General features: G+C 39.2%; 1 protein-coding gene across 3 annotated transcripts in view; it reads right to left on the minus strand.

Annotated features, from left to right (window-relative positions):
• The window catches only part of cep128 (centrosomal protein 128), a 363,668-nt gene that overhangs the window by 189,285 nt on the left and 147,442 nt on the right, over positions 1-26,941 (minus strand). For 2 of the 3 annotated variants that reach the window (XM_079888956.1, XM_079888957.1), the window contains exons 10-16: positions 21,668-21,742; positions 20,702-20,837; positions 20,491-20,621; positions 19,672-19,938; positions 18,374-18,982; positions 16,063-16,227; positions 14,143-14,319 (exon numbers count right to left, since the gene is read on the minus strand). In XM_079888956.1, coding sequence (XP_079745082.1) covers positions 14,143-14,319; positions 16,063-16,227; positions 18,374-18,982; positions 19,672-19,938; positions 20,491-20,621; positions 20,702-20,837; positions 21,668-21,742 — 1,560 coding nt within the window. Of the gene's footprint in view, positions 1-9,553; positions 9,614-14,142; positions 14,320-16,062; positions 16,228-18,373; positions 18,983-19,671; positions 19,939-20,490; positions 20,622-20,701; positions 20,838-21,667; positions 21,743-26,941 lie in introns of all 3 variants that reach the window. The other variant, XM_079888955.1, reaches the window with a different exon arrangement.

Raw genomic sequence — 26,941 nt, forward strand, 5'->3', positions numbered from 1 at the left:
CTAATCATAATCCGCCATTTTGTCCAACAAAGCAGTCAGGAGAGTTAGTAGATTAACATTGGAGGATTTCAATTTGAAAAACAAAGTGTACTGACGTCTTAGCACTTTAAAACAACATTCCTTATATGTTCATTTATGTTTATTTTAATGCTATAAATTAACTAGAAGGAAGAGATGATCGGTTCACGAGCAGCTTTAACTGAGCCTCGAGTCTACAGCGATCTGTCAGACACATTAAAGAGTCACAAAATGGTATTTATTGTTTAAATGTCTCTAAAAAATGACTACATTTGAAAGGTGAGACTTTGTTTCATATCAAAAGTACTTGTCTGTCAGCGCGCAGTCTCCTCTCTGATCCGCAATGTATTTTTCACTGCGTGAGAACTTGGTGTGGTGTGAGAGTGGCGTCGCTTGTCAGACATAGCAACAGTGACTAAAGTGGGCGGGTCTTTGCAAGCGGTCATTGACAGTATAGAGCTGGTAAGTCCCTTCCGCTAACCCCACTGGACCTCTAGGTTGAAAAATCGTCAATGCAAGTGAATGTGAGAAAATAATTATTTTCTGGTCTCGTTTGAATTTTGCCATGAATGTGAACATATGTTGTCTGTGAATTTTTAATATAATTTTTCGTGTGAAGAATGCCACAATTTAGCGGGTAGAAGTTTGATACGGTTAGACTTTGTGTGAGAGCACTTTGTGGACTACAACTAGTTTTTACATCAGACGGGAATCTGAAGAAAGAACAGCCCATTTGGTTTGAATGGTGACATTTGGGTACAAAACACACAGGCATCTCGATCTGTCTCCATAGATTATCGCAGCATGAGCACCGTGATTTGACAAGTGGAAGGAAAAATGTGTTACCGGGTGACGTCACATAGGCGACATGTAGTCTTTCTCATTATGTCTTTTCCACCACTGCTAGCCAAAGAATCATACAAGATACTGTCAAACTCGTAACATGAAAAATTATATAAAAAATTCACAGACAACGTATGTTCACATTCATGGCACAATTCAAACTGGACCGGAAAAGAATTATTTTCTCACATTCACTTGCATTGACGATTTTTCAACCTAGAGGTCCAGTGGGGTTTTACGGATGGGCGGGACTTACTAGCTCTATGGACAGGGATTCGCCAGTCCCAATTCAAAACAAATTTCATCACAATCCATCAATTGTTCGTTTCAAACATGTGAGAGCATCAAACTGATCCATGGGTGAAATTGATTGGATTTAATTATTTTTTTTGTCAGTCCCTATCATAATTTTAACATTTTGGTGTTATTGTTTAGCTTTTTTTTTTTTTTTTATGTCTCGATCGGACTAACGGCTTTGAAGATAACCACAATTTTTTAAAGCTCTAAATGACACTTACAAAAACCATAAGGCGAAACCAAGGGGCAACATTCTCATCTGAAAAATGAAGCCTACCCGGAAGTGCGAAAAACTGCAATACATCGAAAATCCGCTAGGGGAAGGTCCCAAAAGGGAGCAAATGTCCATAGCCCCCATGTTAAAATGTCCGTTTTCACAGCATAAATTCATGTTTTTACAGGTTGGTCCCATGGACTTTTATTGTATTTTTTGATAGGTTCCGAGTGCCTGACAACGGTGAGGGTAGTGAATTTTTTTCTAACTCGTTAGTTTAGATAGTATTTAGATATAAAATGTATGACAAATAAGGGCGTGGTTAACTTTGATTGACAGCTTGATTGACAGCTTAGGCTGCGCCAAGGAGAATGACAACATAAGAAGCGCCATTTTTTAACACAGTTGAAATATAATACTACTGTTTTTGTATCATGAAATGTAGTTTTAAGAGTTTTTCAGGCGAGAATGTAGTTATTTAAAGCTAAAATCTGTGGTTTATTTAAAGATTTATGAAAATTTTATCCAGTTGTGAGATCCAGCGATGATGACCGGGCGCTCGGCGCATGTACCCTGCCTGGAACAGCTTTTCCTCGGCTAGTCGTTCGCCGCTGACCCTGGGGTCTCTGTAGTGGTTAAACATGAGTTATAATTTGTCTTGTCTATATCTAACGGGCGATTTTTGGTTTTGTGAAACTATAATTTGTTCCCTGGCCAATCGTTTTTGCTGAGGGGAAGTTTCATAACTTTATAAGCTATTTAACTTTACTGTTGTATTGTTAGACTAGATCGAGCGCTGACTTTGTGTGTTTGACTGAATTGTTTGCTTTATTTGTATAGCTTCTTATACCTTTTACTTATACTTTTATAATGGCTAATATTGATACAACTGAAATTTAACAAAAAGAGACTGGGTTGAGTTTTGTAATTTAAAATTTTAACACAACGAAGATGATCTATATGTTGTTTACTGCAAAATCTGTTGTTTAGTACAAATGCACATATTGCCTGGACCATATTAAAATGTTTAATATTTTTATATTATATTTAAAACAAAAAAGAGGCAGGTTTGTGTTTTATATTTTGGTTTTTTTTTATAAATAGGCAAACTATGTGCAGTGAATATAATCAATACGCGTTGCCTGAACCACATTTGTGTGGCTATAATATTAAGATTTCTTTAAATGAAAACGAAAAGAGTTAGTATGGTGTTTTATAACATATTTTGTTGCCTAAAATATACACAGAGATAACCGGAGTAGCAGAGCGAGCTGAGTGACGCGCGCTGCGTCAGAAGGTGGGCGGGGTTAGGATTTCCCAAGATTTTCCAAGATGGCGCCGCCCATACCCCCCATAAACGGCTTCAAAACCGTTCTGCAGAAAGTCTATGGGTGACGTCACAGACGCTTTGTCCATATTTTTTACAGTCTATGGGCGAAACCTGTCATGTTTGGTATTGTTGGATTCGGCAAGGATTCAGGTGTCTTAGGAGGTCACTCCTGTGAAAAAACACTGGCTTGAAACTTCTAAGGCTCCTTCAAGGCATTGTGCCAATGACTTATACTGAGTTTTTTGAGATACACCAATGTTCTCATAGACTATCATGGCACCCTGGACAAAGACACTGCGTGCCAATTTTCAGTAGACTAACAGTTGGGTGCGCTTATAGCGATTTTCATGATTTTTTTCACTGTTATAGCGCCACCAAGTGGCCAATTGTCACGATTTTTTTCATGTCAACTCAGATTGAGCTTATGAACATGTGTCCCAAGTTTAGCGAAAATATCTCTTTCCGCTCACAAGTTATAACCATTTTATAGTGCCACCAAGTGGCCAATTGTCATGATTTTTTTTCACGTGACCTCAGAATGAGCTCATGAACATGTGTCCCAAGTTTTGCGAAAATATCTCTTTCCGTTCACAAGTTATAACCGTTTTATAGTGCCACCAAGTGGACAATTGTTGCGATTTTTTTCAAGTGATCTCAGATTGAGCTCAGGAAGATGTATCCCAAGTTTAGCAAAAAAATCTCTTTCTGTTCACAATTTATAACCGTTTTAGTAAAAGTGGCCCTGGTGCCATCAAATATTTTGGTTCCAGTTATCGACCGTTAATTGAAATTTTGAATTTTTTGGATGATTACTGATTGTCAGACTCCAGAGAATATTCTTGCAGTGGTTTGGTTCCGATCGGGCAAAAAACCTAGGAGAAGTTCGCAAAAATAGGTTTTTCAAAAAAATGCAATTTACTCAAAATTGGCGCCGAAGGGTGAGCAAATCGGATATAGCCATTTTGTCCGCCTCGAGCCAAGGATTCCAACGATATAAGACACTTGATCCTGGGACAAACGGTCTAAGAGTTATGAGCGATTTTGAACTTTTGCTTGCTGTAGCGCCACCTATGGGCCAATCGGGGTCATACTCTGATAGGTTGTCCCCAAATTGAGGCCTACCATCTGGCCAGGTTTCAAGTCTCTAGGCCTTACGGTTTGTCCTGCACGATGCGTTTTACAAATCCTTACAATTACAATAGGGTTTCAGCATTTCATGCTTGAACCCCTAATAAGAATGAAGGCTTTTTGCCAGTTATAGCGCCACCTGTGGTCCGATCTCCATGAAACTCTGCATGCTTCCTCAGCATGTTCTGACACATATGCTCATCAATTTGGGTGAAGTTCTGAGTTTTCATTTGGGATTTATAGGCTTTTGAGTGTATTTTGCCACGCCCCTTTTCTAAATGACCCTGTTACAGCCACCCAAATGCAAAAGTTCAACTTTTTTTCGATAATTATTGATCTAGAGAGTCCAGAGAATTGTCCTAGACTGGTTTGGTTCCGATCGGGCGAAAAACCAGGGACTAGTTCGCAAAAGTAGGTTTTGGGCAAAATCCGACATAGCAGAAAATTTTTCCTGCCTACATCCAAATCGGAGATAGCCATTTTGTCCGCCTCGAGCCAAGGATTCCAACGATATAAGACACTTGATCCTGGGACAAACGGTCTAAGAGTTATGAGCGATTTTGAACTTTTGGTTGCTGTAGCGCCACCTATGGGCCAATCGGGGTCATACTCTGATAGGTTGTCCCCAAATTGAGGCCTACCATCTGGCCAGGTTTCAAGTCTCTAGGCCTTACGGTTTGTCCTGCACGATGCGTTTTACAAATCCTTACAATTACAATAGGGTTTCAGCATTTCATGCTTGAACCCCTAATAAGAATGAAGGCTTTTTGCCAGTTATAGCGCCACCTGTGGTCCGATCTCCATGAAACTCTGCATGCTTCCTCAGCATGTTCTGACACATATGCTCATCAATTTGGGTGAAGTTCTGAGTTTTCATTTGGGATTTATAGGCTTTTGAGTGTATTTTGCCACGCCCCTTTTCTAAATGACCCTGTTACAGCCACCCAAATGCAAAAGTTCAACTTTTTTTCGATAATTATTGATCTAGAGAGTCCAGAGAATTGTCCTAGACTGGTTTGGTTCCGATCGGGCGAAAAACCAGGGACTAGTTCGCAAAAGTAGGTTTTGGGCAAAATCCGACATAGCAGAAAATTTTTCCTGCCTACATCCAAATCGGAGATAGCCATTTTGTCCGCCTCGAGCCAAGGATTCCAACGATATAAGACACTTGATCCTGGGACAAACGGTCTAAGAGTTATGAGCGATTTTGAACTTTTGGTTGCTGTAGCGCCACCTATGGGCCAATCGGGGTCATACTCTGATAGGTTGTCCCCAAATTGAGGCCTACCATCTGGCCAGGTTTCAAGTCTCTAGGCCTTACGGTTTGTCCTGCACGATGCGTTTTACAAATCCTTACAATTACAATAGGGTTTCAGCATTTCATGCTTGAACCCCTAATAAGAATGAAGGCTTTTTGCCAGTTATAGCGCCACCTGTGGTCCGATCTCCATGAAACTCTGCATGCTTCCTCAGCATGTTCTGACACATATGCTCATCAATTTGGGTGAAGTTCTGAGTTTTCATTTGGGATTTATAGGCTTTTGAGTGTATTTTGCCACGCCCCTTTTCTAAATGACCCTGTTACAGCCACCCAAATGCAAAAGTTCAACTTTTTTTCGATAATTATTGATCTAGAGAGTCCAGAGAATTGTCCTAGACTGGTTTGGTTCCGATCGGGCGAAAAACCAGGGACTAGTTCGCAAAAGTAGGTTTTGGGCAAAATCCGACATAGCAGAAAATTTTTCCTGCCTACATCCAAATCGGAGATAGCCATTTTGTCCGCCTCGAGCCAAGGATTCCAACGATATAAGACACTTGATCCTGGGACAAACGGTCTAAGAGTTATGAGCGATTTTGAACTTTTGCTTGCTGTAGCGCCACCTATGGGCCAATCGGGGTCATACTCTGATAGGTTGTCCCCAAATTGAGGCCTACCATCTGGCCAGGTTTCAAGTCTCTAGGCCTTACGGTTTGTCCTGCACGATGCGTTTTACAAATCCTTACAATTACAATAGGGTTTCAGCATTTCATGCTTGAACCCCTAATAAGAATGAAGGCTTTTTGCCAGTTATAGCGCCACCTATGGTCCGATCTCCATGAAACTCTGCATGCTTCCTCACCATGTTCTGACACATATGCTCATCAATTTTTGTGAAGTTCTGAGTTTTCCTTTGGGATTTATAGGCTTTTGAGTGTATTTTGCCACGCCCCTTTTCTAAATGACCCTGTTACAGCCACCCACATGCCAAAGTTCAACTTTTTTTCGATAATTATTGATCTAGAGAGTCCAGAGAATTGTCCTAGACTGGTTTGGTTCCGATCGGGCGAAAAACCAGGGACTAGTTCGCAAAAGTAGGTTTTTAACATATTCATGAATATTTAATGAACAGTTTGATTGACAGTGATTGTTCTTGAGGCAAAGTTGTTCAGCATGAGCAGATCTATCAGATGATATGCATTTTGTGATGATAAGTGTAACACCACGTGATTACAGAGCCTTAAAACTCGTTAGCGCCAACTAGTGGCCGATTTCTTTCAAAATTCTTACAGACCTCTAGGGGCTTGAGCCGAACATGCCCATCGAGTTTCGCTCCGATCGGACTTCGTTAACGGTGCTCAAACCTCATTGGCCAATGGCGGCCATGTTTTTCGAGATACGCCAATATCCTTTTAGACATACATGGCCCCTTGGGCCAAGACACTGCATACCAAATTTCAAGTCATTCGGAAAAACGGTCAGTTGTCTATATGTTTTTATTTGTTTTATAGCGCCACCATGTGGCCAATCGACGCAATTTTTTTACTGTGACCTCAGATTGACCTCTTACACATGTGTACCAAGTTTGGTGAAGTTTACTTAATTACTTCTTGAGTTATAGCCATTTTAGTAAAATAGGCTCCTCCCACAACGTTAATTTTGCACCCCCTAGCGACCATTAATCGAAATTTCAACTTTTTTTCGATAATTATTGATCTTCAGACTCCAGAGAACAATTCCGCACTGGTTTGGTTCCGATCGGGCGAAAAACCAGGGACTAGTTCGCAAAAGTAGGTTTTTGACAAAATTCAAAATGGCGAAAAATCTATCATGGCGGAAATGAAATCGGAGATATACGTTTTTTTCTTCAGGAGCTCTGGATTTCAATGATATAAGACACTTGAAGCTACGCCTTACGGTCTGGGAGTTCTGAGCAGTTTTGCGCTTTTGATTGCTATAGCGCCACCTATGGGCCGATTGGGCTGAGTCCGTGTATCTGAGTAGCGAGCAATAGTACTACCATCTGGCAAAGTTTCAAGTCTCTAGGTCTTACGGTTTGGGCTGCACGATGCGTTTTATGGCGGAAAAATAATAATAATAATTAAAGCTGCAAGCAGCATTTATCGGGGTTCAAGCATTTAAGGCCTTTAAGCACATAAGCATTTAAGACATTACGTTTTATTTAACAAGCTTTTAACCACTGAAATTATAGATGGAAAAATCCATTTACAGCCAATATAGGCAATTTACCATAGGAAATATGTAGTTTTCAAACCTTTTTGCCAGTTATAGCGCCACCTATGGTCCGATCTACATGAAATTTTGCATGCTTGTTTAGAATGTTATGGCACATATGCTCACCCATTTTCGTGAAGTTCTGAGTTTTCGTTTAGGATTTATAGGCTTCTGAGTGCATTTTGCCACGCCCATTTTCTTTATGACCCAATTATACCCATGCGAAAAATGCAAAAGTTCAACTTTTTTTCGATAATTATTGATCTAGAGAGTCCAGAGAATTGTCCTAGACTGGTCTGGTTCTGATCGGGCGAAAAACCAGGGACTAGTTCGCAAAAGTAGGTTTTTAACATATTCATGAATATTTAATGAACAGTTTGATTGACAGTGATGGTTCTTGAGGCAAAGTTGTTCAGCATGAGCAGATCTATCAGATGATATGCATTTTGTGATGATAAGTGTAACACCACGTGATTACAGAGCCTTAAAACTCGTTAGCGCCAACTAGTGGCCGATTTCTTTCAAAATTCTTACAGACCTCTAGGGGCTTGAGCCGAACATGCCCATCGAGTTTCGCTCCGATCGGACTTCGTTAACGGTGCTCAAACCTCATTGGCCAATGGCGGCCATGTTTTTCGAGATACGCCAATATCCTTTTAGACATACATGGCCCCTTGGGCCAAGACACTGCATACCAAATTTCAAGTCATTCGGAAAAACGGTCAGTTGTCTATATGTTTTTATTTGTTTTATAGCGCCACCATGTGGCCAATCGACGCAATTTTTTTACTGTGACCTCAGATTGACCTCTTACACATGTGTACCAAGTTTGGTGAAGTTTACTTAATTACTTCTTGAGTTATAGCCATTTTAGTAAAATAGGCTCCTCCCACAACGTTAATTTTGCACCCCCTAGCGACCGTTAATCGAAATTTCAACTTTTTTTCGATAATTATTGATCTTCAGACTCCAGAGAACAATTCCGCACTGGTTTGGTTGCGATCGGGCGAAAAACCAGGGACTAGTTCGCAAAAGTAGGTTTTTGACAAAATTCAAAATGGCGAAAAATCTATCATGGCGGAAATGAAATCGGAGATATACGTTTTTTTCTTCAGGAGCTCTGGATTTCAATGATATAAGACACTTGAAGCTACGCCTTACGGTCTGGGAGTTCTGAGCAGTTTTGCGCTTTTGATTGCTATAGCGCCACCTATGGGCCGATTGGGCTGAGTCCGTGTATCTGAGTAGCGAGCAATAGTACTACCATCTGGCAAAGTTTCAAGTCTCTAGGTCTTACGGTTTGGGCTGCACGATGCGTTTTATGGCGGAAAAATAATAATAATAAAAATCAGGACGATTACAATAGGGTTTCAGCACTTCGTGCTTGAACCCCTAAAAATCAGGACGATTACAATAGGGTTTCAGCACTTCGTGCTTGAATCCCTAATAAAAATCAGGACGATTACAATAGGGTTTCAGCACTTCGTGCTTGAACCCCTAAAAATCAGTACAATTACAATAGGGTTTCAGCACTTCGTGCTTGAACCCCTAATAATAAAAATCAGTACAATTACAATAGGGTTTCAGCACTTCGTGCTTGAACCCCTAAAAATCAGTACAATTACAATAGGGTTTCAGCACTTCGTGCTTGAACCCCTAATAATAATAAAAATCAGCACAATTACAATAGGGTTTCAGCACTTCGTGCTTGAACCCCTAATAAAAATCAGCACAATTACAATAGGGTTTCAGCACTTCGTGCTTGAACCCCTAATAATAATAATAAGTATGCAAGAGAACACTAATGATGCCTTGCTTTCAGCAAGCACCATTAATAAGAAGAAGCCAACTTAATAATGGTTCACAGCTATGATGTACACTAAAGGATAAAGCAAGGCCTTTAATGACCTATCCTGTTTCAATAAAACACATCAAGACAGCAAGGAAAGAGTGCAGAGTGCCTGTCAAGCCATTTCACAGGGTCTTTAAATGTATTGATATAATATATCAGACACACCACTACAAATAGAAAGCAACAACCATCTACACATGCATTTAAATGTGTTAAAATACACATTTTGGAAATAAAACCTGATAAAACATGAAATTAAGTCCATGAGAGCAGGAAGATGTTTCCGTCAGTCTATCTGAGACAGTAAAGAACAGCTGTGTTAAGATGCATGACATCAGCTAGAGAAATGATCATCGAAAGCTGGGCTCAACAATATACCTTAACCTCAGCAAGCCAGCGATGAGAATCCTTTTGCAGTCCTGGACTCTGGGTAATGGCCTACGACACAAAATACATACATGGCACGTTCTTATTCAAGAACTGCTATAAAGCCAAAACAATCTCTGTTACTTTAAACTATCCTTGTATCGCTGTAAAGCCGCTTTGGAACAATCTACACTGTTAAAAGCGCTATATAAATGAAGATGACTGACGTTAACACTGTTTTGCTATACAAATAATGCATGTAAGTTATAAAACTAGAAACTCCTGTATAATAAGGCACTATGTAAATTTGCACATTTCTGAGGAGGTTGAGAAGGAAAAATATTCGTAATTGTTCAGGGTGAGCTTTCTGATGCATTCTGAGATGGTGACAGTCTACTGGAGGATCGTAAACCTCCCAGATCTTGGGCTCCATGGAAAAACCCCACCACACAGATGAATCCCTTAAGAAACAAAAATGAGCGGATTTACAAATTTCACATTTAGAGCGATGATGTACGCCTCCAGAGTGAGCGATCACAGGAGGGGGCTCTGTCACCTTTAAAAAAAAGCAAGTGTGTGGAGGTGGATTGTGTTCCCCTGACAGCTCTCGCCTGTCACGATCAACAACGCTTGAACAACGCCATGCCGCTTTAAACTGCTGACACAAACACATGATGGGGAAGGAGGCCATTTTGTCACTTCTTTTTTCTTGAATCAAAGGAGAGTGCCGGCAGAGGATAAAAAGGTGTGAAGGATGCAGAGGAATGCTAAAGACTGGGATATAACATGGATGTTGACAGCTCGAGCTGAGAGCAAAGAAAGTCTACTTAAAGCTTTGAGAAACAAGTACAGACAACCTGCAAGAAGCAGGAAGTGACTTTACAACTCAGAGAGGAGACTTCTGTTCATGTCGGGGGAACACTTAGCACTATCAGAAATGATCTATTTATTAGGGGTCTAACTAGTCAACATTTGAAGTGGATCAAAACCTTTCATCAAAGTTATACATGAATTGTGAACAATACCCATTCTTGTCTTAGGACAACTTTAACTTTTTTGATCCACTTCAAATGTTGACAACTATAAAAACTGAAAAACCGATACTCTCATGGCGTACCGAACGCGCCCCGCCCCTTGCTGACCCGGGCAGGCCGTGGCCCATTGTTGAGTTTGACCTCACTTTACCTTAAGTCACAAAACTAATTTTTCTTCCTTGACATTTGATTAAATAGTAATTAGGGGTGTAACGGTACACGTATGTAGTTTACAACATTGGCAGAAATATAAAAAATTATCCTTAAGAAACTTTTAATTATAATTGAATTAATTTAAAGACAGAGGCACAATTTTTTTTTTCAGTAAATCACATTTAAAAATATATATATACAGTGGTGGTCAAAATTGATGGCACCCCTGGTAAATATGATAAAAAATGGCTGTAAAAAATAAATCTGCATTTTTTATCCTTTTGTGGATTCTGACCAATTCTGACCACCACTGTATGTTTAGCATTCTCCCCCCTGCTGTACCGAACCCTGACTTCAAAACCGTGGTACGTATCGAACCATCAATTTTGTGCAAGTGTACAAGTAAATCAGTCATTCACTTGTCCAAGTAAAAAAGTTGCTTGTCCGGAAAAAAAAGGATTTTGTCAATATAATTTATTCTGAAGCAACATTCTCATCATTGTTCCATCAGCTTTGACATATTAAAATCTGCATATTTGTGATATTTATCCCAAAAGCATTTTTTTACCTTCATAAAATGCTTTTCTTCCCCCTAATCTTATTAAATGTATGCTTCATCTTTCATTTTAAATTCTTAAATTAGATCAATAACTTAAAATAGAATAATAAAACACTATAGGGCTGTTACCAAACAAATTAAATAATTTACAGTGAAAAAATACAACTGCATTAACACTAGAACTACCAAGGCAGTCATTTTGACCGTTTTTAAATTTTACAGTGTAATAACTTTGTTAAAATAAAATCAATGTGGCTGTAGGACTCTGACTTTTCCTAAATATGTGTACATTTTATTGTGACACTGTTATTTTATTAAAATCACAAAACACAAAACAGTTCTGACTATTTCTACCTAGAATGGCCATTGCGGCCATTTTGACCGCACGCATTATAGATATCATAAGTCCGCTACATTTCCCATTTGAATTTAAATTTTGTGTCCTGATCTTTATTATTACCTATCGTAACATTATAGATCCATTTATTTTTAGATTTTGTATTGATTATTGAACTTATTTACAAACAGGGCTGTACTAAACGGTGTAGCGACAATGAGAAGGAACCAACCACAAACTAATCTTCTTCCAGAATATTAATTCAAACAGAATATTAATTCAAGATTTGGTCAGGACTTCATATCCTCATCCATCTTGTCACGGGATCCAGGCGCCGACCAGTCTGACTAATTACAAGAGCCCCCAGCACTAACACATAACTGGTCAATGCTATCTTTGTTGCTGAAATTACTGATTGGTTAAGAGAAAGACAGAGACCAAGGTCTCACACAAGAGCCCTCACATTCCAGATTCAAATTACCCAACCCAGAGCCATGAATCATTTCAGTCTCCAGAAAGTCTGCTAACCAAAGACTTTTATTGGTTAACTGAAGGAAGAACTGGTCAACGTTTGATAGTTTCGCAAGACGGATCAGTTCAGAAAATGGTACTGCTGACCCCTGCGGCTAACGGACCCCATCTTGGTCCCATGAGAGATGAACAAAACCTCTCTTCAGCAGGAACTATCCATGACCTCAGATTGGAATGTCTAAACTTTACACACCAAAAAGACTTTACCTATCAAAATCCATAAAACTCATTCAAGAACAATTTTCAATGGACTTATAGACATCAGACATCATTCTATGTGTTTCTACGATATATGTGTCCATTTAATATGCTTTAATCCCATATAATTCATGTAATTGTATAACTATTAGGTGTGTGAATGAAAGTGTGTACTGTTTAATATCAATGCTATCTTACGAACACAACTAGCAAGATGACTGGAATTAAATCTGTGTAAAATGTTTCATATTCTGATAATTAGAAATCATGCCCAAACTGTTGCATCTGGTCTTTAAATAGAGAACCCCCAGGGAATACATGATTTATGACTTTGCAAACAAAGCCAGTGTCTAATTGGTCCGCTCTCTTCAGGAGGGGGGACAAACTTTTAGTTTAAAACTCTTAGACCCAAAAACAAAGCTCTCTCTCTCTAAGTTGCTCTCTAAGTTCGCTCTCTAAGTTCGTTCCTGAGTTCGTTCAAAATGTTCTGATAGAGAAGAGCTCTCAACAAATGCAGAACTAAGATGAAGAAGAGCAGACGATGGTTATAGCCTAACCATGTAACAGACGACCAGATCAACCCAAATTAAGATCAGATGGGTTAGATTCCATTCCAGTCATCTAGCTACTTTCCGTATCTTATTTTCTTTCTTTCTTTGTGTTATTCTTTCTTTTCCGATTGAAAGTCTCGGTTTTAAGTTAAGCTTTGCTGCAAAGTTTCGGTCCACGATTCACGGCAACGCACGCTTTCAACTTCAAAGACCTTCAACCATCCGGCATCCACGCCACAGACATCTATCCAGGCACGAGGAGACCATAACCAACGAACAAACCCCTTTGACGCTGACCAAAGGAAGTCCCAAAAGGAACGCAAAAGCAAATACGCAAGTAGACTACCTCCAGACTTTTAAACTGAACTGGTGTTTTGATATATGTAATAACCTGTCTAAGAAACGATAGAAGGGTTAAATTAATGATTGACGGTTCGTTCAGGTCATGTCTTACAAGTGCATATAGGAATTCGGAATTTGCTTCCTCTTACCCTTAAACTCCTTCTTTCCAAACTCATTCTTCCTTTTTTTATTTTTTTATTTCTTTATTTCATTTTGTAATTCTTTCTGTAACTTGTATGAATGTGTGCGTGTGCGTGGGTTTGTGTTAGATGTTTTAGATAATTAGCTTTATGTGTTAGTATATAATCAATAAAGTATTGTTTGTATTTGAAAAGAGATTACTTGTGTTATCTGCTTATAAATTTATTGTCTTGAACTTCGATCAAAGTTACCTGCTTTTACCCTTGATTATTTCTTAATTTATTGTTAGCTGGGGATTTCTCTTTCTTGGCCAGGAAGATATTATATTTCCTAGAGTTAATAACTGTTTATGCTTTCTGTTCATTGGATGAACTGATAGACTAATCATACTATTGATTCTGCTACAGTAAATTATGAAAATAATTAAATTATTAATTATTGATCATAATTCGTTATGAATAATAATTAATTAGATTTATACGGGCGTATAAACGCTACAACGGTATGAAGCTTTGACATTAAGTCATCAATGGCAAAGAACTACGGCACAGCTAACATCGTAAGTCGCAAGGCACATGCCAACATGCCATTTGTAGCATGTCAAGATTATAAGTCAATAAGTAATAAGTCAAGAAGTGAGGTCTTTACAAAAAGCAGTACATACTCTGACAGTACACAAATTTGAATGCAGCTTTTACAATAGTGTAGCAAGTGTTTTCTGTAGTGTACTGTAGTTTGTGTGTGTGTGGGGGTACTTCAAGCTTGGCGGCTGAGTCTTTTGACAAGAACTGGCAGGCTGAGTCAATTTGAGCTCCTACGGCATGGAGGATGGACTCCTGTTCCGTCTGGATGCCCGTGACCCTCTCACGCAGCTCCGCCATGGAGCGCTGTGCAGTCTGCCACCTTTCCTCCTCCCGCTCTGCTAAATTCACCTACACAGGAGACATTAAGAAAACATCCGAAACACTGAGATATCGGTGCAGGCACAACACTGCCCAGCTATTGAGAAAAAGACAATCACGTGTCCGATCATAATGTGTTCAGTGTTATCAAACCTCGTATTGCAGTAGGCGAATAATTATATATACCATTGTGTAAAAGACTAATTAAAAAAAAAAAACTACATATTGGTATTGCAAGTAGGAATACAAAAGCGCAAATACAAAAATAATCTGTACCATATTGGTTATGATCATGGAAAATGTGGGTGAAAATCAACCGTGGCAAGTAACACTTATTAACTCGTTGGCCAATTTGGCAGGTTATGATTAATAAAATATATCCTCTTACCAGGAGCCTCCAACATTAGCAAAACTAAGCATAAAGAGGGTTGCGCCCAGGGCCGGCGCCACGGGGGGGCGTGAGGGGGCAAAGCCCCCTCAACGGGACTCTCCCGCCCCCTCAGATCACCATGAATGTAAACGGGATTTTTACAACGGGACTTTTTGTTACACACGTGTAAGATTAAAATGTAATTAAAATGTAACAAAAATAAACAAGAATGCTTTATCCATCTGGATCTGATCTCATTTCAACCTCTTTTTTTGCTGTATGGTAATAGCACTACCAGTTCATTTGTATGTATAATTGTGTGGGTGGATCTGTTTTGCACATTTTGTTGTGATTTCACCAGAACGAAACGAATAGCTCAGTCTCCGCAACGGATTGAAGCGCGCGTCCGTGTGAAGAGTGAAGACTGCGCGAGCCACAAGACAACACTGTATCGCTTCACTGATCGAAGCGGCAACGAGCACTTTTGATCACTTGATTTAAAAAAACAACACATTTCAGCACTAGAACGACTCTAATTTGACAAACGAACAAATTGATGTTTTTAAAAAGTGGTGGGGAGAATATCGACCCTGGCAAAAAGTGGTGACGTGCGTTAATGTGAACGCCCCCTCCCGGTATTTCAGACGCCCCCTCATCAGCGCTCGGCTGGCGCCGGCTCTGGTTGCGCCACATTTTGAAATTGGAAAACATTGTTTTCTTTGAGTGTAATGGATGTCAATGGAGGAGAGGCTTCAATACGCTGTATCCAGTATGCTGACTGCAAGGAACTTTTTCTGACTTTGTAAGGAAACGGCTCATTTCTTAATAAATTGACAGCCAAAAATCTACAATGTGAATACCATAATTTAGTTTTTTATTTATTTAAATTTTACTTTTATAGTATCTGCAAAAATTTATTGACTCATAAAACTGAAAACCATTAATTGATTCAGAATCAGATATAATACTTTACTATAATACTTAATACTAATTTTAGAATTACTAATTTAAATCTAAAGCAGTTATTGATAATCTGGTCAATTTCTGATATTTTTGTTTTGGTTAGTAGTAATTCTGAACGGCCAGTAACTTTAAAATGGTGTAGCCTGATTAGCTTGTGAGTGAAAATACACCATACAGATGCCCACATTTAAATGTAAAATCTATAAATCAAACTTAATCATTGTGATTACAATATCAAGATACAAAATATGATTTTTGTCAAAATTGTGCAGGTTATCAAAATTGTGCAGGTTACATCTGTACAATGTAACATTCGAATTCCAGAAATGACTTGAAGCATAAACAATTGCAAACAGATTGGAGGTCTTGAAAAAGAGTCTTTGTCTTTATTATACTTTTATCAATGAAAAGCACTGATTTGATCAGAAAATTCGTGATACCTTCACATCCAGCTCTTTTCTGAGGCCGTGGTATTTGCGGAGGAGCTGAGCGTGACTCTCCTCACTGGAGCTCAGCTGCTCTGTCAGTTTATCACATTCAGCCTTAATTTTGTCCAGTTTCAGCTGCAGAGTTCTCCTTAGTTCACTATCCGCCACTGCCTCCGACTACACAAACAACAAAACAATATTATCTTTGTTTATATTATCATATTATATTGTTTTCTTCCCACAAGATGTAGTTCACTAGCTTGGAGGAAATTGTGATGGATTTCTAGGTGCAAGAAATCAATGTAGATTTGTAAGATCCCCAAAATCCCTTTGTGTGTAATCTTGCTCTCTGGTGAAAACCTAATAATATTATTCTGTAGAGGGCTTGGTCAAGACACCAGGTTTAAATATTCAAGCTTACAGCAAGCTTCTGTTCAAGCTGCTGTTATTCTTTCCATAAATAAATTTAAAAAAGACTAATCATTATTACACAACTCTAGACATACAAAAAAAAAAAAAAAAAAAAAAAACATAAAAGTATTCCATATAAACTGTGTATGTTTCATATAAACAACTTTTAGTTTTTGACAATGAATTTCCATGATTTTTTTTTTTTTTTTTTTTTTTGCTGCAATCAACATGTTTGTTGTTTTCTGTCAGCTGTCACCAACCAGCTTTTGAATGCATGAGAGATTTATGGAGCTTCTGTGCTTTATTTAAAAATAATTATCTTCTTAGATATTTAAAACATTTCTTTTTGTGACCAAATTTTAAATCTTATTTTTTTTTAAATGTGTGGATGTCTTGGAAAAGTGAACAACCATTAATGTCAAGCCCTGCACACACGAAAAAAAAACAAAAAAAAACATCTACAGATTTGAAAGGACCCAAGTGTGAGTAAATAATGAAAGAATTTTTATTTGGGGTGAACTAGCCAGAGGAGAACTGGCCCCCCGACTGAGCCTGGGTTCTCCTGATGGAGTTTTGGTTCCTTGCCACTGTCGCCTTTGGCTTTTGGGTTGCTTAGTTGGGGACATTTAATATTCAACAATATTACTGATCTGCTTGCATTGACACCATTATATGAGAAATGAACTAAGCTGGACAATGACATCACGGTTTTCTCCAGAGTGGTTATATAAATATATATATATATATATATATATATATATATACAGTGCTATGCATAAGTTTAGACACCCATGCTAAAGTTGACTAAAAAGAGGAATAAAAAATCATTTTTTGGAAATTGAACTTAATACATTAATTAAAAAAATTAGGAAAAATCCAACCTTTAAGGACACCAATTTTCTTTGTGAATGAATAATGTATCGTAAATAAATACGATAAATAAATTGATATAATTCTTAATAAATTCTTCCTTAAAATACAGGGTGCATATGTTTGGACACCCCTATGTTAAATTCCCATAGAGGCAGGCAGATTTTTATTTTTAAAGGCCAGTTACTTCATGGATCCAGGATACTATGCATCCTGATAAAGTTCCCTTGGCCTTTGGAATTAAAATAGCCCCACATCATCACATAGCCTTCACCATACCTAGAGATTGGCATGGTTTTATTTCAGTTAGCCTAATAGCTGGTTTGATTTGCATTGAGAGATGATCTTATGGAAAGTACTCCATGCCAATCTCTAGGTATAGTGAAGGCTATGTAATGATGTGGGGCTATTTTAATTCCAAAGGCCAAGGGAACTTTATCAGGATGCATAGTATCCTGGATCCATGAAGTAGCTGGCCTTTAAAAATAAAAATCTGCCTGCCTCTTTTTGAATTTAACATAGGGGTGTCCAAACTTATGCACCCTGTATTTTAAGTAAGAACATTTATTTATTTACAATACATTATTCATTCACAAAGAAAATTGGTGTCCTTAAAGGTTGGATTTTTCCTAATTTTTTTAATTAAGGCATTAAGTTCAATTTCCAAAAGATGATTTTTTATTCCTCTTTTTAGTCAACTTTAGCATGGGTGTCTAAACTTATGCATAGCACTGTATATATATATATACTAAAATAATAACTTTTTCACAACAAAAATTAATCACTTAACTTGCTTAAGCTGGACTATGACGCTATTTTCTTCAAGAAACAAACTTTGTTGCATTATTTTCCTGTTATCATTGTAAAGACTAACTTTACTAACTTTAGCTGGACAATAACTTTATTCTAGAGCTGCTGTAAAGCCAAAACAATCTCTGTTACTTTAATTTCCTATTCTCACAGTAAAGCTGCTTTGAAACAATCCATATTGTTAAAAGCGCTATATAAATGAAGGTGACTATTTCATGATTAATATTCAAACCTTAAGGTCTCTGACGAGAGCCTCCAGTTCATCTCTCTCTCGCTGGTATAATCTCAGCATGTTGTGTACGTCTCTGTCCTGTTTTGCTTTGCATTCTTGCTGTGTTGTTTGGAGGAGGCTCAGCTCCTTCTGATGCACTTGCCTCTCCAGTTCCAGCTGTCGTCCAAAAGAGGAGCTCTCTTCCTGAGCCGCAGTGAGCTGTTTTTCTAGATCCTTCTTGGAGCTCTCAACCTCGGCCAGTCTGGCAGTAAGGTCAGCTCTCGCAGCGCTCAGGTTCTTGACTGAGCCCTGGAGATCCAGCAGAGATCTCTGCTCCTCCTCTCTCCTCTGCTCCTGGAGCTCCACACGCTCCTTCAGCTGGATGTTCTCTTCTCTCATACGCACCTGTAAGGAGATTTGTTTCTGGGCTTCCTCTTCATGGCCTCTCAAGCTTTCCTGAGCCTCTCGGAGCTTGAGATCTAAAGTGACAAGCCGTGAGCGAGCTTCAGCAAGATCCACATCACAGCGGCGTACGTCCTCTTCACGCTGAGAGAGACGTCCAAGGGCATCGGCGAGCTGTCGGCGGGCACCCTCTGCCTGCTGGCTAAGAACACCTTCTCTCTCTTTGCTCTGAGGAGTTTTTTTTATTTTACGGATTAATAATACATGAAAAGCTATTGACTTTAACCGCGTTTCCACCGAAATTACCCGGAACAATTTGTCCCAGGAACTTTTTTCCCCCAGACCTGTTGCTGTCTGCGTTTCCACCGTGGTCTAAAGTACCATGAAGACTAGGCATATTAGTCCGGTGACGTAGGACTGCGTCAGTTCCCGCTTGATTTCATCCTCTGAATTTAAGCTTAATAAAGCCTGAACCGGTCCATCCAGTCGATTGTCGGTCCATCCATCGTATTTTTTAAACTCCATTGTTGATTCGAATAGCAAACAACTCTTACTGCACGCACTGCAACAGATGGAGGTTGAAATAAAATGCTGCGTCGACTAATCAAAATGTGGCATGAACTCAACCAATCAGCATGTTCAGCGCCCAAGTCCCACCCATGAAAGTTCCTGAACTTTCAAAAAGTACTACCTCGCAAGCAGGGACTTTCGGAGAGGGAAACATTTACCCAGAACTTCATTTAGACCCTGGTTCCTGCGGTGGAAACACACTGAGTACCAGCCCAAAGTCCCTAGTTCCTGGGGAAAGTTGCTGCGGTGGAAACGCGGCTTTTTTTTTTTATTCACAATCACATACAATGGAAAGTGTGGCAAAAAGCTATTTTTTTTTATCCCTTCAAAGGGTTGCAAAGTCTCACCCGTTTATCTTTATCAGTGTTGTTTCTGCTCTCCTCCTTTAGTTCCTGAAGCTCTCGCTCCCGTCTCTTGCACTTGTTCTTCCACTGTCGGACTGCTTCCTGAGCTTTAGAACGCAGCTCCTCTCTCCTTCTCTCGCTCTCCATCAGCTGGGCCTCCAGACGGGCACAATCTGACCCGTTGTCTTCTGAACGAGACTGGATCTCCTTCAGTTGGGCCAACATCTTCAACTGCTGCTGCTCACGCCGCTGCAGATCTGCAGAAAGAGCCTAAAGAAAGAAAGAAAGAAAGAAAGAAAGAAAGAAAGAAAGAAAGAAAGAAAGAAAATGTAGACAGACAAAAAGAACAAAAATAATAATGAACAAAGATGACATCTGAACACTGAGAGAGATGTGTAATTCTAAGCACTCATGACTCATGAAGTACTGTACCAGAAAAGTCTTTTAATATTTAGTTTGATTCAAGTAGAAGAACATCTTTTTCATTCAATGTGGTGTCATTGTTTTTATTTAGCATGTAGGCAGAGGGCTGGAACTCTCTCACTGCACTTCATGAACATGAAAGTTTACCATAGATAAAATCAGTTGAGCACTCGTAAAAAACAATAGAATCAACTTTAACTTTATTTATGTCCCCCAAGGGGAAATTAGTTTCATGGCAAGACATACAGACAGAAAACCATAAAAATAGAAAACAATACAAAAATTACAAAACAATACTAATTACAACCCCCACCCAACCCTGAAAAACTGCTGACCCTACTAACCACCTCCATTACCTAAATTAAGAAGGGAAATGGCTATGGGAATAAACACACAAACCTCAACCTGGAAAGCGAGCTGAGTTTTCTCTCTCTCTTTGTGTTCTACACATTTTTTCAGTTCCTCCATCTCACTAGAAACACCAATTCTACCCAGCTGCACCCGCAGTTCTTCATTCTCTCTCTCCAGGTCTGTGCACAGACACACACAGTGATTAAACAGTAAACAATCCACAAAACACTCTAACCTCACCCATATCAACATATTTTACCACTGTCAAGACTTGTCACCCCTCTCTCCTGCGGTCTCCTTGTGCTTCTCTGCTGAGACGAGAGTAAAGACACCTCCCTCTGCAAATCTACACGCTCCTTCTCCATCCTCAGAAGCTGAGAACGCATGGCATCCATCTGCAGGCCAACAGCACAGACACACACATTAAAAAATAAAAACTGTCCGCCATTTAATCCCCCACTGAATTAGTTACTCCACTGAACCCCACTATGCATGAAAGGAGATCACATCAACCCCTTCATTGTGCTTAATAGGACTCTACCACTGTATATACTTAGTTGAATATCTCAGAAATTTAAAGCATTAACTTGGTTTTTAACTTTGTGCAACAAATACAGAAGAACAAACTGTTGAACAAGCTGTCTTGATCTGCGTCGTGCTTTCAGCAGCTTGTGATGCGCAGAGGTAGTGCTAATGGTTTGCAAGAGCTGTGCACTTTCATTGACTAGCACAGTTCAATTCTCACACTTTATTAGTATTTATAGCTCCTAACTTAATAAAACAAGCTGTGTTACTCTGTGGAATAATTACCTCAAAATGTAGAACTGTATGCAGGTGTGAGGTTCTTAATTTAAATGAAATATACAGATCTCTCCCCATATGTGCCATAGGTTGCTGACTTCTGATATTAAGGATGCAAAAAACAGGTTTTATAAATATAGTCCATATGACTGGTGCACTACAAATCTTTTGAAGCTCTATGATAGCTTTGTGTGAGAAACAGACGTTATTCACTGGTAACCTTCCCCTTCCTTAATTGCAAGGGAAAATGTCCGCTATTTAAAATGCCATCTTTTTGTGTTAGAAAGTTTAGGTTTAGAACAACATAAGGGCAAGAATAAAATGAAGGAGAGTAAATTATTACAATTTTAGATGAACAAAGGAAAACATCTTTGCATCAGCCAACGCTGTAGCAAAACAATTCAGTGGAAGAAGGGAAGCTCACCTGCTGAAGAAGGGTGTCTCGTCCTCCTTCTGATTGATCCAGCTGCTTTCTGAGTCTCTCCAATTCCTGCTGCATCTGTAGAGGAATTTGCAGTAACCAAATTTTTTGCTTCATGATTATGGGCATAAATTCTGCTCTAATTTCTAGCTTATTCCAATTGAGAAACACCCACTGAAGGAGCCGTCTGAACACACTCAACAACTCAAATTTGGTTTTGGCATTTTGGCAGCTAATAAAAATAGAAATAGGAGTACCAAGCACAAATGAACAATAGACCGACTTCTTTCATAGAACAAGTTCACCATGTAAATGTGTTTGATGTATACACCGACGATGAGCCAAAACATTATGACTAGGGCTGGGCATTGACACAAATTTCACGATTCGATTCACAAGCTTGAGATTCGACTCAATTTAGTTAAATTCAATATCGATTAATTGTGGCCTATCAGGTACAGTACATGGCAAATATCCTCAAGGAAAAAAAAAATCTCTCTTAACTAATGCTGTAAAGTATACAGGGAACCCCAGTTGGTACATCACTATAATTAATATCTTAAAAATATATTTAAATTATGACGTATGCTCTCAGTGACAAATGCAGAAAAGTTAGTTCATGTGTGCATGACCTCTAGGCTAGATTATTGTAATGCTCTACTGGGTGGTTGCCCTGCACGCTTAATAAACAAACTCCAGCTGGTCCAAAATGAAGCAGCTATAGTTCTTACTAGAACCAGGAAGTACTGGAAGCATTGGCTCCCTATTAAACATTGCATACATTTGAAAATTTTGCTAATTACTTACAACGCACTAAACGGTTTTGTTCCTCAGTACTTAAAGGTCCCATGACATAGATCATTTTATTATTTTATAATGTTTCCTGAGGTGCCCTTATAATGTTAGTATGTTTTTAAGATAATTTTTTTTAATAATTTAGAAATAAAAGGCATTTTTCCTAGCCTGATTTTAGCCTCTGATTTGAACACTGTTTGAAGGGGCGTGCCTGCTGTGAGACTTCAGTGAATCACTGCTGTGATTGGCTGACATGCTTGCATATGAAATAGCTAGCATTACATGTGGAACTCTCTCGAATACTTTTACTATTACAGCTATCGAGATTAACGAATCGTGAGAAGTTTTTTAAGTATTTAGATCTATTCCCTTCACATAACCCACTGGTTCTTCAGAGGCTCGGATGAAGGAACTAAAAAAATACTTTTGTGTTCATTTGTACATCCAAACACTGAGCAACTGCCATGCTTCGCTCATTTGCAAGCCATGATGTCTCTCGAGAAAAAAACAATATCACGCTCGTGGAGCTCATTTTCTCATGGGCGGGCCAAATTCTCTTTGCGGGAAAAGAAGAGAAAGGGGAGGTGACCTTTACCCTTATGACGACATAAAGGGAAGATTCTAGATTCACCCGTCTGAGCTTTCATTTTCTCAAAAATACCCAGGGCTTGGTTTACAACTATCAAAATGTCTAGCCACTGGGGGACCATAGGCAGGCTAGGGGAACTCATATTAATGTAAAAAAACCTCATAAAGTGAAATTTTCATGTCATGGGACCTTTAAGCGAGCTCTTAACATATTATAGACATTATAGATTCATAGAAACAACTGGACTCCAGGTAGCAAAAGGTGGATTTGCAGTTATCATTTTGTGTCAATATGCTGAATTTAGGGATAAAATCATACCCTACATATTGTGTTGTTTTATATTGTATAACTGCATAATTGGATGATTTTAAATAAACACTGACAAAAAACTATTCAAGTTTTAGGGCTGGGCGATATGACGATATATCATTGATATAAGTGATCACATGGATTTATACCTACCTATATTGTATTTATATAAAGCGGTCACAGGCAAATTTGCTTTATGTATTTCCCCGGAGTCAAAATCAGGCACATATAAATGTCAGGAAACACGATTCCTGGCTGCATGTCAATATCCATGGATCACTGGATCTTTGGTAAGTTGTAAGAAACACTACAGTATATTGAGTCCCAACCTTAGGTTTAAACTGATAATATTTTGTTTTACTCATATTTTCACAGTTTCCCCTATTAAATCCAGTCACAAAGCAGGCTCTTTTGCCACTTAGTCCGGCTGAGGGGGGCGTGTTCTGGCGGGAAAGTGATGTTGATGCATACCCTCTATTTTTACATGAACAAGTACACATTGACTAGTTTGGCTTTTCCCAAACTATTTTGCTGTATAGAGATGAGTGAAATCGACTGAAATATGTTGAAATAAAATGTCTGTGAAAGTAGCGTATTAAACTGCCAATTAACTTTTATATGCTCTAGAATATAACTTAAATACGAATATAATATATTACAGATGTAATGTGAATGTTTAGACAAGGATTCTTTGACCTGTTCTGGATAGATTATGAAGTGTTTACTGTAAAATAGACTACTGCCACATCAATGAAGCTTTTGTTTGCAAATTTCTGCTCATATGCTAAATATATTATATAAGATATAATATACAAATTTTGTTCACATACTGTGCAATAATACATGCATGCATGAGATCACAAAGATTATGTTTTCTGTAAAGAGTGGACAATATATTAATGTTAATACAATAGTTGCTATAATCCTGTTATCAGTATGCTCACAGGTGTTTTTTCTTTTTCACAGATTTGAGAATCACAGTGACCTGATACTGGCCAGCATCGGACATATTCTGCATGAATTTGGGGAGGATGAGCTCGCTGACTAGAAGAAGGGAAAAAAAAATTCTCCAGTGCATAGAAATACAAAAGGATTATTAGGAACACCATACTAATACTGTGTTTGACCCCCTTTCGCCTTCAGAACTGCCTTAATTCTACGTGGCATTGATTCAACAAGGTGCTGAAAGCATTCTTTAGAAATGTTGGCCCATATTGATAGGATAGCATCTTGCAGTTGATGGAGATTTGTGGGATGCACATCCAGGGCACGAAGCTCCCGTTCCACCACATCCCAAAGATGCTCTATTGGGTTGAGATCTGGTGACTGTGGGGGCCATTTTAGTACAGTGAACTCAATGTCATGTTCAAGAAACCAATTTGAAATGATTCGAGCTTTGTGACATGGTGCATTATCCTGCTGGAAGTAGCCATCAGAGGATGGGTACATGGTGGTCATAAAGGGATGGACATGGTCAGAAACAATGCTCAGGTAGGCCGTGGCATTTAAACGATGCCCAATTGGCACTAAGGGGCCTAAAGTGTGCCAAGAAAACATCCCCCACACCATTACACCACCACCACCAGTCTGCACAGTGGTAACAAGGCATGATGGATCCATGTTCTCATTCTGTTTACGCCAAATTCTGACTCTACCATCTGAATGTCTCAACAGAAATCGAGACTCATCAGACCAGGCAACATTTTTCCAGTCTTCAACTGTCCAATTTTGGTGAACTCGTGCAAATTGTAGCCTCTTTTTCCTATTTGTAGTGGAGATGAGTTGTACCCGGTGGGGTCTTCTGCTGTTGTAGCCCATCCGCCTCAAGGTTGTGCGTGTTGTGGCTTCACAAATGCTTTGCTGCATACCTCGGTTGTAACGAGTGGTTATTTCAGTCAAAGTTGCTCTTCTATCAGCTTGAATCAGTCGGCCCATTCTCCTCTGACCTCTAGCATCAACAAGGCATTTTCGCCCACAGGACTGCCGCATACTGGATGTTTTTCCCTTTTCACACCATTCTTTGTAAACCCTAGAAATGGTTGTGCGTGAAAATCCCAGTAACTGATCAGATTGTGAAATACTCAGACCGGCCTGTCTGGCACCAACAACCATGCCACGCTCAAAATTGCTTAAATCACCTTTCTTTCCCATTCTGACATTCAGTTTGGAGTTCAGGAGATTGTCCTGACCAGGACCACACCCCTAAATGCATTGAAGCAACTGCCATGTGATTGGTTGATTAGATAATTGCATTAATGAGAAATTGAACAGGTGTTCCTAATAATCCTTTAGGTGAGTGTATATACCCACACAACGCCATACACGCTGTCTGCCATCTGCCTTGTACAGTGAAAACCAGGATTCAACCGTGAAGAGAACACCTCTCCAAAGTGCCAGACGCCATCAAATGTGAGCATTTGCCCACTCAAGTCGTTACGGAGACGAATTGCAGTTAGGTCAAGACCCCGATGAGGATGACGAGCATGCAGATCAGCTTCCCTGAGACGGTTTCTGACAGTTTGTGCAGAAATTCTTTGGTTATGCAAACCGTTTGTTGCAGCAGCTGTCTGGGTGGCTGGTCTCAGATGATCTTGGAGGTGAAGATGCTGGATGTGGAGGTTCTGTGCTGGTGTGGTTACACGTGGTCTGCAGTTGTGAGACCAGTTGGATGTACTGCCAAATTCTCTAAAACGCCTTTGGAGACGGCTTATGGTAGAGAAATTAACATTCAATTCACGGGCAACAGCTCTGGTGGACATTCCTACAGTCAGCATGCTAATTGCACACTCCCTCAAAGCTTGCGACATCTGTGGCATTGTGCTGTGTGATAAAACTGCACATTTTAGAGTGGCCTTTTATTGTGGCCAGCCTAAGGTACACCTGTGCAATAATCATGCTGTCTAATCAGCATCTTGATATGCCACACCTGTGAGGTGGATGGATTATCTCGGCAAAGGAGAAGTGCTCACTAACACAGATTCAGACAGATTTGTGAACAATATTTCAGAGAAATAGGCCTTTTGCATACATAGAAAAAGTCTTAGATCTTTGAGTTCAGCTCATGAAAAATGGGGGCAAAAACAAAAGTGTTGCATTTATAATTTTGTTCAGTATATATAAACATGTACATACATGTTGCTCACATATTATTATTGCCAAGTTTGTGCTGAATACAGTGTAATGAGACTTTAGCCATTAATATGTTTATAAGCAACTGAAAAAAACACAAATGTCAGGGCATGTTAAAACTTCTCCATGGCCCCAAAACCCCCTCAGACCCCAGTTGATTCTCACTTGAACTTCGGCATCTGTGTTAACACACGTCTTCCCAGTGGTGCGACGAAATGAGCAATAGGCACCTCACCCAGAGACTGTGGGTTTGAGTCCCGTGTTGTACAACTTTATAAAACTGTATGTAATGTTGTCATTTCAATTCCTTTATAGCTTACCGGGTAAGCGTTGAACTAATCTTTCTTCCTCTTGGATTAGAAATAAGTGTGTGTTTTTTTTCATTCTGTGTTCATTCTCATCTGAACTTCTGTTCATTTTGAGTTCATTCTCACCTGTACTTCTCTACCTGTTTT

Source organism: Squalius cephalus, assembly GCF_949319135.1.
Source record: "Squalius cephalus genome assembly, chromosome: 12".
Lineage (NCBI taxonomy): Eukaryota > Metazoa > Chordata > Actinopteri > Cypriniformes > Leuciscidae > Squalius > Squalius cephalus.